The following is a 17346-nucleotide window of genomic DNA, read 5'->3' on the forward strand; positions in this document are numbered from 1 at the left end:
CTCTGGTGATTTCTATATTTTCTCCATTTTAAGAGACTTTCTTTCCACAATTGAATGGTTTTGAAATTGGGCGACAGCTTCAAACCAATATATGTTTATGGAAGTACTTTTTACTTGCCTGCAAGCTGCTATTTAATTGTGTCTCTTAACTAAGCGTTTCAGAATTCAGAAAAGGCGGGAGGCTGGAGCTGGGAAGTGAGAACCTGGTGGAGTTAGGTGGGAAAGAGTGGTCGTCCCATGTGGCCTTCACTTGAATAACCACCCCCTCCCCTCAATTCTGCATCCTTCCCTCCTCACCTGTCCGGTCTTCATGCCCTTATACCACATTTCCAAAAAGTCTTTCCAGCCCTTTCTATGTGAAATTCATTCTTTTGCCATTTTACCTAGGTTTCACACACACACACTTTTTTTTTTTTGGTGGGGAGGGGTCACACTTGGCACTGCTCAGGGCTTACTCCCGGCTCTTTGTGCAGGGATCACGGGGCTCAGAGGATCATATGCTCTGTCAGAGATCGAGCCCAGGTCGACCCTGTGCAAGGCAAGTGCCCTGTCATATTTCTCTGGCCCCAATCAAGGATATTTTACTGATACTTTCGGGTGCATATCTAGAAACTATATTGCCTGCACAGGTGAAATAGGCTTTGGGAACTCTGTGGGGGGGGGGGGGTGCGGGATAGGAGAAGGGGATGTACAGTGGTGCTCACGGCTCACTCCTGGCTCTGTGCTCAAAGATCACTCCCTGGTGGGGTTAGGGGTGAGCATATGGGGTTCTGGGGATTGAATTGGGTTTTCTGCATGCAAGGCAAATGCCTTCCCCTCTGTACTATTGCTCCAGCCCATCCTGCTCTCTTCTGGGAGAGCATTTCAGTAAAGAGCTGACGGAGCAGTGAGCTGACCTTCATCCTGGATGGTACCAGCAATGGGCACTACACTGACAGAGCAGTGAGCTGACCTTCATCCTGGGTGGTACCAGCATCCTCGCTTTGGGGGAGGAAGAGACTGAGTCCCACAGGTACATGCTCTCCCGGGCAGGGAGCATGACGAGTTTACCTGAGTCTACAGTCCACGCCTGTTCCGAGATGATTAATCACAACCAACAGGTTCACAGTCAGGGAGTGTTGCCCTCCCTCAGAGGAAGGGGAACTCAGAGACACAGAAAGCTTGCCTGTCAGTGCAATAAGAACCATGACAACTGGCTGCAGTGGTGGAATGCTTTGCCTAAGGTCCCAGCCCCGGGGCAAGAGTGTTCACACTGACTCTCAGCTTAAGTCCAGCTTTCCCCTGCTCCTCACTTGACCCTCTGCCAACTCTGATGCTTCCAGCCGAGGCCAGGGCCTGTTTGGGCTCCCACCCGCAGGAAAGGCCAGGACACCCTGAATCTGGTGCATGGGGGCGGTCTCAAACTGGAAACCCTTCTAGAGCTGGAGCCAAGACCTCCTCCAGGACAGGGAGAGACCCAGGACCTGGGCCCAGCAGAGACAGGGCTGGGGGAAAGGAGGGCAAAACTGAGCAAAACTTGCTACATTTTCAGCTGGTCGCATGGGGCTGACAGGGCAAGCCTGACAGGCTGGTCAGAAATCCTAAGCACCATAATCAATAAAAAGATGAAAAAATTAAAAACTTGATTTGAGACTGACTACAGAAAGAGGGCTGGAGGGTCTGGAGAGATAACACAGCGGGTAGAGCATTTGCCTTGCACGTGACCGACCCGGGTTCGATTCCCAGCATTCCATATGGTCTCCTGAGCACTGCCAGGAGTGGTTCCTGAGTGCAGAGCCAGGAGTAACCCCTGTGCATCGCCAGGTGTGACCCAAAAAGCAAAAAAAAAAAAAAAAAAGAAAGAAAGAAAGAAAGAAAGAAAGAAAGAAAGAAAGAAAGAGGTCTGGAGAGATGTACAGAGGGTAGAGTGCTTCCCTTGCATGACACTGACCCAGGTTCAATCCCCGGCACCCCATAGGGTCCTGGAGCCCCACCAACAGTGATCTCTGAGAAATGACTGAGCCAGGAGTAAGCCCTGAGCATAGCTGGATGTGACCCCAAAAGATAAAAGAAAAAAAATCACAGGGGGAAAAAAATAAAGATACACAAGTCTGTGCAGATTCCGGAGCTCTGTTAGGGTCCTGTTGTGTTGTGGTCAGCTGTGTAGTGGACCGCAAGGACGGGCTCTGGCTTTGTACAGCAGGGACCATGTGACCTACAGCAAACATATCTCTGGGACTCAGTTCTCTCATCGGGACAATACATCACCGGCCTCACCAAAATCCTGAGCCTTAAATGAGATTATAGACATGAAAGAATCTCATGTGCCTGGCAGTATTTAATACATTTATACTGTTCTGCGTGCCATACACAAGTACCACTATACTAAGCACACCAGAAGTCAGCAACTTAATCTTATTATTTATGTACTGGATACAACTATGGACTCGGTTATGAATGCAAGTGAGCAGAGACCTCTAGTACTTTTTTTGTTTGGGGGATCCACGTCCAGAGGTGCTCAGGGCTTACTCCTGGCCTTGCACTCAGGGTTCTCTCCTGCTGGAATAGTCTCGGGGCCAGCTGCATGCAAGCTAAGTGCTTTACCCACTGTACTGTCTGGTTCGATTGCTAATAATTTTATTTTATTTTGCTTTATGTTATTCAGTGAAATCCACCAGCTCAGGCGATAATCCTGGCTCTGTGCTTAGGAGTCACCTCTGGTAGTCTTTTTTTTTTTCTTTTTTGGGTCACACCCGGCAATGTACAGGGGTTATTCCTGGCTCTGCACTCAGGAATTACTCCTGAGTGCTCGGGGGACCATATGGAATGCTGGGAATCGAAACCGGGTCGGGCGCATTCTGGGCAAACACCCTACCCACTGTATTATCACTCCAGCCCCTGCTAATAATTTTAAAGCACCTTCTCCAGGAAACTGCCAAGTTGACAAATCCACAGGGCCAGAAATACAAGAGCATTTTGAGCGCACGAACCCCAGGTTCGATCCCTGGTACCACATGGTTCACCAAGCACTGCCAAGGGCAACCTTTGAGCATCAAGCCAGGAGCAGCCCCCAAGCACCAATGGGTGTACCCCTTCCCCGCCCCACCATGAAAATGCTGGCACATCCAATGGAAAAGCCCACTCTGTAACAGAGGTCATTGAAAAGCGCACATCTCCACCCTCAGACTTTTTCAGGTCTGCGCCCTTCTCTATAAAAAGACCACGACAGAGACACAAGCGGGTTCTAAAGAGGGCAATGAAAATTATATGGGTTGTGGTTTGAGAAGGGAAGGAAGGGAAGAAAAAACAAGGCAGAAATGGCTTGACTGGGAAAGGAAGGGGTGAGGCGGTGATAAATAGGAAGGTTTTATATGGCAGGGGAGACTGGTGAGTCACATGCCAAGGTCGTTATTGTGGTAGGACCCGGGAGGGGGGCACCACAGGGATCGTGTCTCAAAATTCAGAGAACGCTGAAGAAAGACTATACAAATCACAGACATTATTATGATTAACGGTGACCAATCTGGGGTTTGTTTTGGAGGTGAACTGTGTTCTCTCATTTTCTCAACATGCCCTGACAGGCAGGCTGGATGTGGCCACACACCTCTCACCTGTGAAGGAGACCGTTCGTAAAGCTGTTAGCACAGGCAAGAGTCCCAGAATCCGCTTCTCTCAGGCGTCCCTGCAACCAGGGGATTCCACAAGGACTGAAATCCCACGGATCGGCCCTTCACATGTTTTCACCCTCCCTTCCAGATGCTTCCCCCACCCCAACCCTCTGGCCACGCGACCCTAAAACACAACACTTGTCCGTCCTTCCAACAATGACCTAGCACCTGCCACCTGCCCACTGTGTGTGGAGGCAGTGAGATACAACCACAATGAACACAACCTGGCCTCAGGTCCTGCACGTAGAACTTCCACATTAGTGCAAACAAACAGGCAACTCATTTCTAGCAGACAGGCTAGTTTTGAGAGGGCGCTGAGAGATAGCTTCCCTGTGGTGATGAAATGGAAGCCAAGATATGCATGCTGCCAGGAGGGAACCAGGAGCTAACTGGGTTAATCACCTTCCTGGCACAGCAAGTTAAAAGGTCCTGAACAGCTTCCCTGGATGAGCCCGGTGAGTGGGAGGCACCAAAGGGAGATCACGGGAGTCGGGCAGAATGAACCGGTCCCCAGACAAGAGGAAGCCATGAGTTGGCAGGCACTAAATCATGTAGGGCTTCAAGAGACAATCTGGTCATCGGAACTTGGATTCTGGTCTACTGAAGACAGCTAGCTCATGGGCTGCCGTGCACGCTTTGCATGCAGGAGACCCGGGTTCAATGCTGGGTGCCCCATGGTCCCCTGAGCACGACAGCGTGTGCCCTCCCTCCCCCCACTAAGGACTGCTACAGAGATCTGAGAAGGAAAGATTCATGATCACTTTGCTGTTGTGACAAAGAAACCTGAAGGGACACTGTGAGGTGACAGTGGCTTGAAGAGAAGTGGGAAGTATCTGGAGCAGGCACGAGGGCATTCTGGAGATACGGAGCGACATCCTGAATCGGCGGCAGTCTCATCGACTTGCCACCAAGACAGGCTCGCCTTCAGAGCAAACAAAGCTGGCATAATGCCTGGCACGACACGTGTTAAATGGAACTGGAAAAATCGTTGGCAATCTTTTTGAAGAAAGGTATTTTCATGTAACGAATCTTGAAGGTTCTATTTCAGAATCCTTTCCAAGACAGGAATAAACATACCCATTAGAGTAAAACTGAAATGTCAGGGAATTTTGAATTTCTTATATTCTTTATACCTAGAGACAAATGTTAGTATTTTGTTTCCCATCCTCCTGGTCTTTTCATTTGCTTTGTTTGAAAAGGTGGGTATCTCCACTCTGCGAAACTCGTGTTCTGCTAGCTAGCTAGCAGAATTTCCATTCTGCTAGTGTGGGTTTGGATTCTACTCTGAATGGTTTCGGACGTTTTGAACCCACAAAATGAAGACAGCCACACCTACTCCGCAGGTTACTGTGAACTTAAATGAAGTGATTTATACCGAGTGTGCTAGATACGTATTAGATGCTCCATATAGAACGGCTGCTATTAAGAAAAGGAAGTGCAAATCCCAGAAGATGTCACTGTAAGGAATGCTTTCAATATCTCATTTTTTCAGGAAAGTCTTTCGCAAATCCACAATCTAACCACACGTACTCTTCCAAAGAAAAATAATACTCAGAACGGTAATTGCCCAAATACGATGTAAGCAATACCAAATATTTTGAAAACCAAAATTTTACAGTAACACAATACAGAATGTGCCAAGAGCCCAGACACCGGCCTGCTTCATAAATCTTCCTCCTATAAAACTGACATTCTTATGGGATTACCATTTGCATTAATAACAGCTTGCGGGGCAGACACTGTTCACCAGCCAAGAAATGGTCCTTTCAGGCCTTCTGTCTTCAATTGTGTGTGCTGGGAAGCACAGCAGGTGGGACACTTCAGCTCTCCCCGACTACCTGCTCTCTGCCACCACCGAGCGGTATGATTCCAACAAGCCTCCTGTCTAGTCTGTAAAATGAAAAGGGCTGGGGGGGGGGAGGAGAGAGAGAGAGAGAGAGAGAGAGAGAGAGAGAGAGAGAGAGAGAGAGAGAGAGAGAGAGAGAAAGGGAGAGAGAAAGAGAGAGAGAGGGAGGAAGGGAGGAAAGATCACTTATGGGTTAGAGGCTAGAGCATGCTTGGCATACGCAGGAGGGGTGGGTTCAGTCCTGTCACATGGACTCCCAGTGAGGGCCACCCTTGGAGGGTTACAGTGCATACCTTCCATCCCTCCAACCTTGGGTTAATCTCCTACCATATATGGTCTTCCAAGCACCACCAGGGGTCACTCCTGAGCCATCAGAAGCTGCCCCTACCTGTGGGCACTCGCCGCAGCCCCTCCGAAAGGGAAGTGCTGCCTACACCTACATAGTCTCTTGTAGTCATTCTCGTTCTAAACCCTATCACCGTGCAGATTTCAGTTTACTATGTATACTGCTGATTAAAACAGGCATCTTGAAAGCCTGAAATAGCGTGTGGAGTATCATAATGATCAACAGGTTGGGTAGGTTGGGGTGATGAATCATGCCTTAGACAGGTATACTTGTTTTCTTTTGGGGGGGGAAAGGATGGGTAAAACCTGGCAAATGCTCAGGGGTTACTCCTGGATCTGCATGAGAGAGAGAGAGAGAGAGAGAGAGAGAGAGAGAGAACCCAATCGTGAACAACTTCGTATCTGTGTATCTCACTGTGATTCAATTTAAGCAATTTTTTAAAATTCCTCCTGGCAGTTCTGGGGAACCTCTGGGATGCCAGGGATGGAACCCAGGTGGGCCAGGTGCAAGGCGATCGTCATACCTGCTGTACTATGCTCTAGCCCCCAGAGGGGTGTTCCATTTCTAATATTGATGGAGCACCCCTGTTTCCACTGAGAAGTGAAACTGAGCATTGGAAGTCACCAAGTCCCCATTTTTTGTCTCTTCAACTATGGCATGGATTTGAGCTTATTCATCTTTGTAAGACCTAGCCCCGAGCCTGAAGGCTAAATCGACTGAAATCCTCAGTCTGATACAATATTTTAAATGAAATCTATCAGGGCTGGGAGATAGTACAGTGGGCAGAGCAGTGTAAGTGCTTGCCTTGCATGTAGCCAACCCAAGTTCAATCCCCAGCACACCCCATAGCGTCCCCTGAGCCAAGCAGGAGGGATCTCTGAATGCTGAGCCAGGAGCAGGCCCTGGGCACCACCAGGTATGGCCTCAAAACAAAAGGTTCATATTTTAATACAATATTTAAAGTTAAAAGCAAATCCAACAGCAACTTGTATTTGCAAATCTCCCCATCGTGTTGGAATCCTGATTTCACTGGTCTTCAAATCTTTTAGGTTTTCATTTCAAAAAATTATTTTTTATCTGAAAAAAATTTTTACTGGTTATTTATTTTGGTAGGGGGGGCACAGGTAGTGCCCAAGGCTTACTCTTGGTTCTGTGCTCAGGTTGGTGCCAAGATAGACTAAAGTAGGCCCCTGTGTAAGGCAAGCAAGGGCCTTGTCTGCTGAACTACCTCTCCATCTGCTGAACTACTAGTATCAGGTGAAGTTTAAATGAAAGAATCCAGGCACTAGAGTAAGAGCACCCCATTAGCCTCCAATGAAGACAGGGCAGGCTGGTAACCTGCAGACTCTATGAAAATAAAACCAATGCCTAACCAGCACCCACACTATTGGGACTGAGTAGGTGACATTAAGTCAGCATTTTACAGCTGGAGATGTAACTGATTTAAAAATTTAGAAAAACAAAAAACCCCAAACACCTAACTAGCATCAATCCTGTTGGGACTCATTTGACATGCACTCAGTCAGTATTTCTCAACAAGTCATATGCCCCCAATCTTGGGGACCTCCCAGGATATCCCAAGAGGGCTGTGAAAATTGCAAAAACAGTGGGCCGCACCATGAGACTAGGGGGCTAATCAGTAGGTCAGGGGAGCCACCGAAAGGCCACAGGGTCAGTATGGGACGATGGACAGAAAGAGGTTGAGAAACACTGCGCTCAACCAAAACTTGGTCCTGTGCTAGATGTTGACTCCTGACCAGATTTATGGATTACAAAATGCATTGCTCAAAACGACAATTTAAGAATCAAAAGGTCTGGCTCAACATTGATTTTTAAATAACAATTTTTAAAAATCCACCTCATTTGTAAGTAGACTATAGGACACAGAACTATCTAGACGTATCCTAAATGTGAGCTGATAACATTTAAACCTCATCCATGTTGCTATAAATGTCCTCTTAACATCGATTCCTCCAGAAGCATGCCAACTTTGATGTCCATCTCTTTCCTCTTTTTGAACTGCCAGCCTCTTTTATGTGTTTAACATACACAGAGAAAAGATCTGAAAACGCCTTCAGATCAAGTCAACAGTGTTCTCGATCCCCCAATTACAATATATCCCCTTTGTTACATATCCCTGTTGAACATTTGGAATGAATTAAGACTTTAAACTTCCAGATGTTTAAACTACTACTGTAAATTCGAACTCATTAAAAGGGGCAGATTTACTACCACTACCTAGTTTGGAAGTCTGTTGTTCACTCTATCCAAAAATTTATGAAACGAAATACGGTGGCAGGTAGTGCGTTCTGTTTACATAGAACTTACAGTGAGAAATAAGGGGCATTTGAAAAGGTCTGGGAATTAGCTGTCATTTTGGTCAACCTATAGATCACACTTGTTGCTTCTTAGTAATTGTTTCCTGAAATGCATCTAGTAGAGATTGTTATGCTAATCTGTACTACCCCTCAAGGCCACAGAGGAGCATTTGATTATGGCAACAAGACAGCTGCACCCTCTCTGGTGCAATAAATGAACCTGGGCCTACGGTCCTCTGTGGTGGCGTCTTGGCAGTCAAACAAAGGTGGCAGCATTTCTACACCCAGTTTGTGAAGTCTCAGAAGTTTCAGGCTCTGATTATGTTTTTTTTGTGTGTGCAAGAAACCCACGTCGGCTATAATGAGCACATTTCAGAGATGCCGTGCTGAAAGCTGGCAATAGATAAAGCAAGAACATAAAAGGAGCCCATTCCTAAAGCAAATATTTCTTTTACAAACCCAAGAATGAAGTGGCTTTCACAATCAACTTTTGAGATTGAAAGACTGGATTCAAGTACCTGGCTCTGGCACTTATTAGCTATAATAATTTGGAACAGTTCATTTACCCCGGTGAACCTGATTTTTCAACTAAAAACACGGGGTAATACTTATTTTTCTGAACACTTGAATGATATACTCAAAGGGCTTTGTAATCTCTAAAATATATAAATATTAATAAACAGTGCAAGTATAATTTTTCTATCTTTAATGAATTACTCACTTTAAATAGCCTTGGGGACAAATTGCCCTAAATATGAAACAAAAATAAATGACATTGAACTAAGATGCTGCAGAAAACAGCCGCTACTGGAGGGATCTTTTTCAGCTCAGTCAACTAAAGCATGATCTACCTCAGGCGCTTGTTAAGAATTATATGAGAATGGGGGCCAGAGCAATAGTACACTGGGCAGCGAACTTGCCTTACAGGCAGTTAACCTGGATTCAATCCCTTGCATTCCATATGGTCCCCCAAGCACCGCCAAGAGTGATTCCTGAGTGCAGAGTAACCTCTGGACATTTAGAAGTGTGGTCCCAAACAAACTACATCAATTTTCTGGGGCTGAAGTGACAGTATAGTAGGTAGGGTGCTTGCCTTATACACGGGCCGGCTTGGGTTTGATCTAAGCACCCCATATGGTAACTCTGAGCATCACCAGGAGCAATTCCTGATCATGGGCATGGGGGGCCCCTGTTCACAGCACTGCAGAACAGGGATCCAGATATTTAACTTAAATTATAAATCCAATTTGTGGTTACCAGATGATAAGGTTCCAGAATGCAGTGAGAGTGGCCCGGACCCCATCCCAGCACTGCCAGAAGTGGTCCCTCAAATAAAACACTGCACACGGTTTCCATGCAGACAGCATTTCTTTTTGAAGGACTTGGGGCCACACCTGGTGGTCGCCTGAGCGCTGCCACCACCAGTGCTCAGGGGACCATGTGGTGGCAGGGACTGAACCCAGGCCACCGCCACACAAACCAAAGTTTGCGCTCAGCCAACTGAGCCCTATATGTGGAGAGGGAGACACTTCTAGAAAGACCGTAACTTAGTTATTCATGATTTTTAGGCAATGGTCTAACACTATTGTTCTCTTTCCTCCTCTAATGTACCATTTTGGTCCCACCCCCACTACGCACTTCTAATGGGAGGTACTTTTCTTCTTTGTGGCATTGTGGGTTGTTGCACTGTTGTTGATATGGTCGCACGCACTCCCTTTACACTGTCCGGCACCCACAACTTCTCCAGTGACCACTAAACCATTTTCATAATGATCCGCCCACCTCTCCACCCGAAACACCAAGCTCCCTACTGAAGACCAGTTCTCAAGTTTCTATTGTCTTTACACGTATCACCCCCTGTGGGTTCTTTGTATCTCCAGGAGACCATTCTGTGTCCGTCCCTCTCCATCCGAGACACTTCACTTAGACCCATCCACATAGCAGCAAACTGCACGCCACTTTTTCTCATGGCTGAGTAGCATCCCATTGTACGTATGTGTACTCCAGTTTCCTGACCGGTGCCTATTTTGGTTGTTGTGAATAGAGCTGCAATGAACAGGAGTGAGGATGTTTTCTGAACTCGGCCTCAAACACACAAGCCAAGTGTTCTATACAAGTTCCTCTTCCTCGCCCTCAGTTCCAGAGTCTTTATGGAAGTCACACTGCTTTGCAGCATTCTGAGTTTCAGGTATACATTTAGAAAGACCTCCTTAGTTCTGATTTATCACTCTTCTTTTCCCATTCTTCTCTGGTAATCGCAAGTTGGATTTTCAGTTTTTAAGTTAAATATCTGAGACAAATATTAGGTATTAAATCCTACGGTAATATTTAGGCAATGGACTCACAAATATTAAATAATAAGTCCTATGGTAATAGGAGACCATTAGGAGAATAAGAACTGAAATTTTATTTTTGGACCTCTTACCCTGGTCTGAGGGTCTTAAACCTAGCATGGACCTAAATCAGTGTCTACCTGGCCCTCTTCTCCATAAAGCCATGCAGAGAAATCCGTGTCTGTTAGTGGAGTTCAACTCTTCAGATATTTGGGGCTGTAAGAGACAGTCCAGGGGCTATGGCACTTGCCTTGCACTGTATTGACCCCAGCTCAAACTCCCAGCACCTATGTGATCCCTCCAAGCTCCACCAGGTAGTCCTGACCACAGAGGCAGGACTAGGCCCTGAGCACTGCTGGGTTTGGCCCAATTTTCCCCCCTCCCCGCAAATAAAACTACCCAGGTGTTTTGCCTCTCCGTATTAAGAACAGCTCAGAAAGCTCATCTCTTAGAATCCTAAATTTCAGAAAACTTTGTTAACTAAATTATTTCTGAATTTTGGTAAAAGAACGACATTTATTTCAGATTTCAGACTGCCCCGGGGAAGAAGTCAGAATGTATACCTACCACAAGCTAGAAAGTGTTCTAAATTTTTCAATTTGCAAAACTGATGGTTCCACCTGTGGGAAGCCTCCCACTATAGTCAATGACAAATATTCAAAAAAAAAAAAAAACAGGGAAAGAAAGATGGCGGCCGCATGGGAGCCTGGTGGAGAGCAGGTCTGAGCCGGGGGTGGGGGTACGATGGACACCTCATGGGACGGGGTGGGGGGGCGGGGGGGGGGGCGTTCCGGCCCGTCCTTCATGCCCTACCGAGGTCACCAGTTGCCCCCCACGAGCGGCTCTCCGGCACGGCCACGGCCCCAGAAGCACAGAGACCAATCTCTTAACTGACTCTCAGTAGAAATACTTGCAGGGTTAATAAATAAAATAGCAGAAATCCAAAACCAGACATCATTTAATTCTTGAAACCAGCTGTAGAAAGCAAATCATTTCACAATGCTTTTTCAGCATGGCTGAGTTTGGGAGGGGGGGGTAAACTCTAAATAATAATGGTGCAACTTTTATCAAAACAATGAAGCTAGTCAAAGTAGACAGTGTTAACTAGAATTCATCTACCCCACAGACATGAGGGGGGGTTGGGGGGGTTTATTGGGGTTCTTTGTGGTGAAAAATAAGTATTGGTAAAGGGAAATGTGACTGATATTTGCATGACCGAGACCTAAACCTGAAAGCTTTGTAACTTTTCCCACAGCGATTCAATAAATAAAAAAAATTAAAAAATTAAAAAAAAACAAAAACAAAAACAAATACTGTCCTCCTGTTGTTCATCGATTTGCTTGAGCGGGCCCAGTAACGTCTCCATTTTGAGACTTGTTACTGTGTTTGGAATACTGAATATGTCACGGGTAGCTTGCCAGGCTTTGCCGTGCGGGCGAGATACTCTCGGTAGCTTGCCGGGCTCTCCGAGAGGGACGGAGGAATCGAACCCAGCTCAGCCGGGCTGGCTGCGCGCAAGGCAAATGCCCTACCCCTGTGCTATTGCTCCAGCCCATGACAAGGGTTGACAAAGATCAGGGTTTGTAAAAATGACTCTCTATACGTGTTTTAAATTTTTCAGTAAAGGCTGGAGAGACAGTATAGCAGGTACGGTGCTTGCCAGGTTCCATCCCTGGCATTCCATATGGTCTCCTGAGCAACACCAGGCGTAATTCCTGAGTGCAGAGCCAAGAATAAGCACTGAGCACCGCTGGGTGTGGTGCCCTATGCCAACAAAAATTTAAATTTTCAATAAATGCCCAACTAATTCAACACACAAACTACAGTAATTTATGGGTAACTTAAATATCTACTCAATGCTTGTTGCAGGAATGTTCTGGCTACATTATAATTGTAAAACTGAAAAGACTGTATTTCAGTCCCTCCCCACGAAATTGCTTTTGTTTCTTCATTCCCTGAAACTGATTTACATCGACCAAGACTCGTAAAAATGACCTTGTAAATTCAGATACTGCTTCTTGGTATTTTAAGAACATCAAGCTACGAGCCCAAGAGACAAGACCATGTGGAATGGCCCAGCTGTACTAGGCCCTTACTCAATTTGATCACTGAAAGCGACCCCCAATGAAATTAGTAAAAGAACCACTTACCCAAAGTACACAAGCCAGAAATGATAAATGGCTATCGTAAGTAATCATTCTCCAGTCAGAGCTACTCCTGTGATTGGGACTGGTGGTGTCCAGAGCTAAGAGAGTCATCAAGATTATACCTGGTGATGCTTGGGGGGCCATGTGGTGACTGAGACCGAAGTCAGGGTCTCTACGTGGTCGGCATGTGCATTACCACTTCTGTCATATCCTTGGGCCTGAAGCCACCAAGTTTTGGTATTAAGCAATAAAAGGTAGTATGAAAAATTATCTCTCTCTCCTAGCACAATTGTAAGTATGGTTTTCTAGGTAAGGAAACGTACCCAGGTTATAGAACTAGCCAGGCCTTGTGTTCCAAGAAAGATTCTGGTATTAAATGGTCAGTTCTGCATCACCTTCGTTATCACCTGCCATCTTGAAGGTGTAGCACTGTAGCACTGTTCTCCCGCTGTTCATCAATTTGCTCAAGCGGGCAGGGGCAACTTCTCACAACAAATTGTGAGGCTCGTTGTTACTGCTTTTGGCATATCGAATACGTCATGGGTAGCTTGCCAGGCTCTCCAAGAGCGGCAGAGGAATCGAACCCGTGTCAGCCGCATGCAAGGCGAACGCCCTATCCGCTAGGACTCAAACCCAGAAGCACCTAACAGAGCTCTGGTTGCAAGATAAACTGTTCTATTTTTAATAACCTGCATGGATACTATGTCCTGATTTAACCAATTTCTAGATGCTGCTGGTTATCACAAGGCTGAGCACTTTGGCACCAAGTTATTAAGATCTAACATGCCAACAATAAAATCACTCAATGAAATTCATCTCTGCAATCATGTTCATTAACATTTTAGCCACCAATAATTAACTATTTACATAGGAGTCGTACAGTATATACTGCATGACTTGTAAAAAAATTAGTAAACCTTGCATTTAATATCTTAAAATATTTTATATATCCCAAGTGGCAAATCATATTACAAAAAAAAAATAGAGAATTTATTTTCAAATGTGGTGATAATCAAAACAGCTTTTAAAGTGAATTTACCACAAGAACATTTTGTTCCCGCCAAAATAAGATACCCAAACTTTAAACAAAATTCACATTTTATTTAGGTTGAAATAAACTATACAAAATTGATTTCCTTCACCAAAAATAACAGCAATATTTTCATATTATTCCCGGAAGCCCACAAAACAATAATTCTTGTGGGTTCTCCAAGTTTTACTTATAAATCAAGATGAGGCAGTAGATAATAGTCATGGAGAACAGACAAGAAAGCAAAACAAATCAGTTGTCAGTATCCATGGCCTCTGATCCCATCTCGACCATGAAACACAAGTTCAATATCCACTTGCTAAAAGCTTCTGTAGGCTCAACAAAGGAATGCAAACAGCAACAACCAGTTATGGAACAACAATGGCAGACTCATCTGTTTCTTTAAGTTCACTTGCTAAAGACAAAATCTACACTTAAAATCTACACTTTGGCAAGCTCACATTTCTCTGGTAATTCTCTTAATTGTCCAGTACAGATTTTTAACAGTAATACTTAGAACTCTTATCAGTCAAAGGTCAGTTGTGAGCTTTAATGTAACATTTTATAAAATGAATTCCTCCCACACAACCTCAAATTTATTTCTTCAAGGAACTGGTAACTCAATACCCAAATATCACATCCACAGTGATAATGTTATGTCTAAAATAACTAAAAACAACTCCAAAGAGCCACTAGCAGACTTCACACTGAAATGTGATGTGACACTTTCAATGCTATCTTTTAGAACAGTTCGGTCTCCGAGTATAAATGAACATACTCAATGGGAGACCTACTGGTCAAGACAGTCAGTGACTGGGTGGCCTACACACAACATAGCTTTTCTGTAAGATGCTTTCAAAAGGAAGATAAACCCTATTTTAAAGTCTCTTAGGTGTTTTCAACGGTTTCTGAATTATCTGTAGGAAGCTCTGACTTAGTTGTGTAGAGTTTGATATATGTGTCCACCATTAAATCCAAATCATGTTTTATATCAAAATTTATATTAAGCAAAGCCAAGTTACTCGACCTCTGGTCTCTCAAAGTGTTGCTCAGGTAAGCTTTGAGACGCTTCCGTCCATTTTCATAGCGCTCATTTTCTACTTTCATCACAGGAAGAATACACAGGACCTTTAGCAATGCATAAACATTTGGAAAAAATTTGATGTCTGGCAAATGGAGGGCTTCATAGATAGTAGAAGGAAGTTCTATGTCTTTTCCTCTGTGTTTCCACTTGATTCTCCAACAATGCAGCTCTGCTGAGAGAGTATCAGGATTCGGCAAGTCACTTCTGTACATGTCCGCATGGTGTTCCTCCGACGTGTTGAATTTGAGTTGACCCATGACAGAGGGCACCAGAGACAAGCATTTAAGAGCTTTGAGGTGCTGTTCTGAGAAAATGTCCTTCAATTCCTGAATAATGTGCTCCACTGTTGGAACACTTAGAGTTTCTTTATAGTAAATTTCAGAAGTCAGCTGAGATTCCAGATTACTTTGCTGAGCTCTGCGGAATTTCCCGGGGAGTTTCATCTGAACATCAAGTTTGGCTGCCAAATTTGTGGCTTCCTCAAACCAAAATTCATGATAAACTTCGATATTTTCCATCACTTCATTGAGTGAATGCAGAACAGCGGTCAAGCTACTGGCTGCAAAGAAGACATCAGAGGTCTGCCCCTGAAGGTTTTTCCCAAAGGCTCTTGTAAAAGCTAATACATTTTTAAGAACAACAACAGTAACAATGAAATCAAAATCTGTTATTGCACTACAGAGCACAAATGCTCTGCCAGCTACACAGTTATTCCACCTAACATTTGTGTCACTGGTTATTCCATCTAAACATAAAACAAGTGCTTGCAGGAGGTCAACTACAATTTCAAAAGCATCATGCCTGCCTGTCCACTGAGAATGGCAGATTTCCTTCAGTTCTTTACCCCTTTCTTCGTTGCTCTGAAAGAGGACAGAAATTACACTATCAAGCTCTAAGAGCAGTTGTGGTGACCGGTAGAAAAAAGAGCAAACTTCCTCAATGGTCCCTAATGCAATAGATACTCCCATAACAGGCACTGATTTTGCCAACCACATATTTAAGGCACAGGAAGAGCAGAGTGTGTAGACAGCTTGGGGATATTTCTCTAAAAGTCTAGAAGCAACAACTTTCATTTTGGAAGAAAATCCACTGGACACAATGTAAGCCTGCCCACGGCAATATTCCATGTTGAGCCCCCACTTCTCAGTGATCGTCGTATGAAATTTCACAGCCAAAATTTCTGCATCGGCTTCATACGGCAGAAAGCCCAGAAACTCCTCTCTCAGATTATGCGAGTCATCGACAAACCTCACCAACACGGGCAGCTGCTCTTCCCCTGCTATGTCCACAACCTCGTCGGTGATGATGGAAAAGAAGTGAGAGTCTCTTACTTCCCTGAGGGTTTCTTCCCGAATACAGCCCTCACAAATTTCCAGCATCTGTTTCTGCTGTGTTTTCGAGCAGAACAATGTGTTAACTGCTGTTGTCTCAAAGCGTTTTCTTAGGATCTCTTCACCAGAATTTATTCGGCACTCCAGCAGTGCTTGGAAGTTATCAGGAGTAAAGAGACCTTCTGGGATTTCGTCAGCTTCATGTCCATCCAGAGGTATATTTTGTTTTCCCATGAGGATCAAAATTTCAAACAAAGATTTTAAGTATTCCTTATTTTCCTTCTCTTCAAGAGTTAAAGGCAAAATGTCTTCATCCTGTTCTTCACCCCCCTCTTCTGCACTGGGGTTCTGAGCATTGCTGTTGTTTATTTCCTTATGTTTTTGTTCCTGGTCAGACGTCTCCTCAACTGGAAAACAAGAATTAGTTTTATACATAGGCACATAAAAAAAAATGCCAACAAAAAAATTACAATTTTCATTAAATATTTAAAATTCACAAACTCATTCGACACTCACAGGCGTTTAACTGAACAGACTAGAGACCAGAGATTAAATTAAGATACATTCTAGTGAGAGAGATAAATGTTATGAGAATGAGAAGATGTATTTTAACCCTACACATAGTTAAGTGCTGCTATAACTTCAAAGAAACCTAAAACCTAATGACAAGTAATTGTTATACACTGTACAATGTAAAACAACCCATTCTCTCCGATAAAGAGGAAGAAAATTAATACTAGCCGAGGCACTGTCTTGGTATATATTAAAAATTTTCTATTTTGGTTTTTAGACCATATGCAGTGGTCCTCAGGGCTTACTCCTGGCTCTGCACTCAGGGATCAATCCTGAGCCTGGGAGGGACATATAGGGTGCTGGGGATTGAGCTTGGGTCAGCCACATGCAAGGCAAAGAAAGTACCTTATGTACTGTGCTATCTCTCCAGATCAATGTTCTAGTATTTTATATGTCTCACATTACTTTCTTTAGCAGGCTGTATCAATCCCATTTCACAAATGAGGACAGTAAATACTTGTCCAAGGTCACAGATTCAGATAGAAAGAGGAGAGGGCTCATCACCCCGTCCCACCAGGCACTGCTAGGTAACGCCCCGGGAACCCTTTATAACCATTGGGCCCTGAATAGTACCAAGTTATTGGGTCCTAGCACTGAAATGTCCACTAAGTTTGGTTGAGTACCACTGGGAATGGCCCCTGAGACTCATAAGCACTTAGGTATACCCCTCAAGCCCACCAAAAAAAAAAAA

The 17346-nt window shown here is 44.6% G+C and overlaps 1 protein-coding gene across 1 annotated transcript in view; it reads right to left on the minus strand.

Moving 5' to 3' along the window:
- Positions 1–13612: 13612 nt before the first annotated feature.
- The window catches only part of THAP12 (THAP domain containing 12), a 31401-nt gene continuing 27667 nt past the window's right edge, over positions 13613–17346 (minus strand). The window contains exon 5 of the mRNA XM_056116044.1: positions 13613–16489. Within this exon, the coding sequence (XP_055972019.1) occupies positions 14556–16489 (1934 nt within the window). The 3' untranslated portion in view covers positions 13613–14555. The remainder of the gene's footprint in view (positions 16490–17346) is intronic.

The sequence above is a fragment of the Sorex fumeus genome, unplaced genomic scaffold, assembly GCF_029834395.1.
Source record: "Sorex fumeus unplaced genomic scaffold, SorFum_2.1 ptg000030l, whole genome shotgun sequence".
Taxonomy (NCBI): domain Eukaryota; kingdom Metazoa; phylum Chordata; class Mammalia; order Eulipotyphla; family Soricidae; genus Sorex; species Sorex fumeus.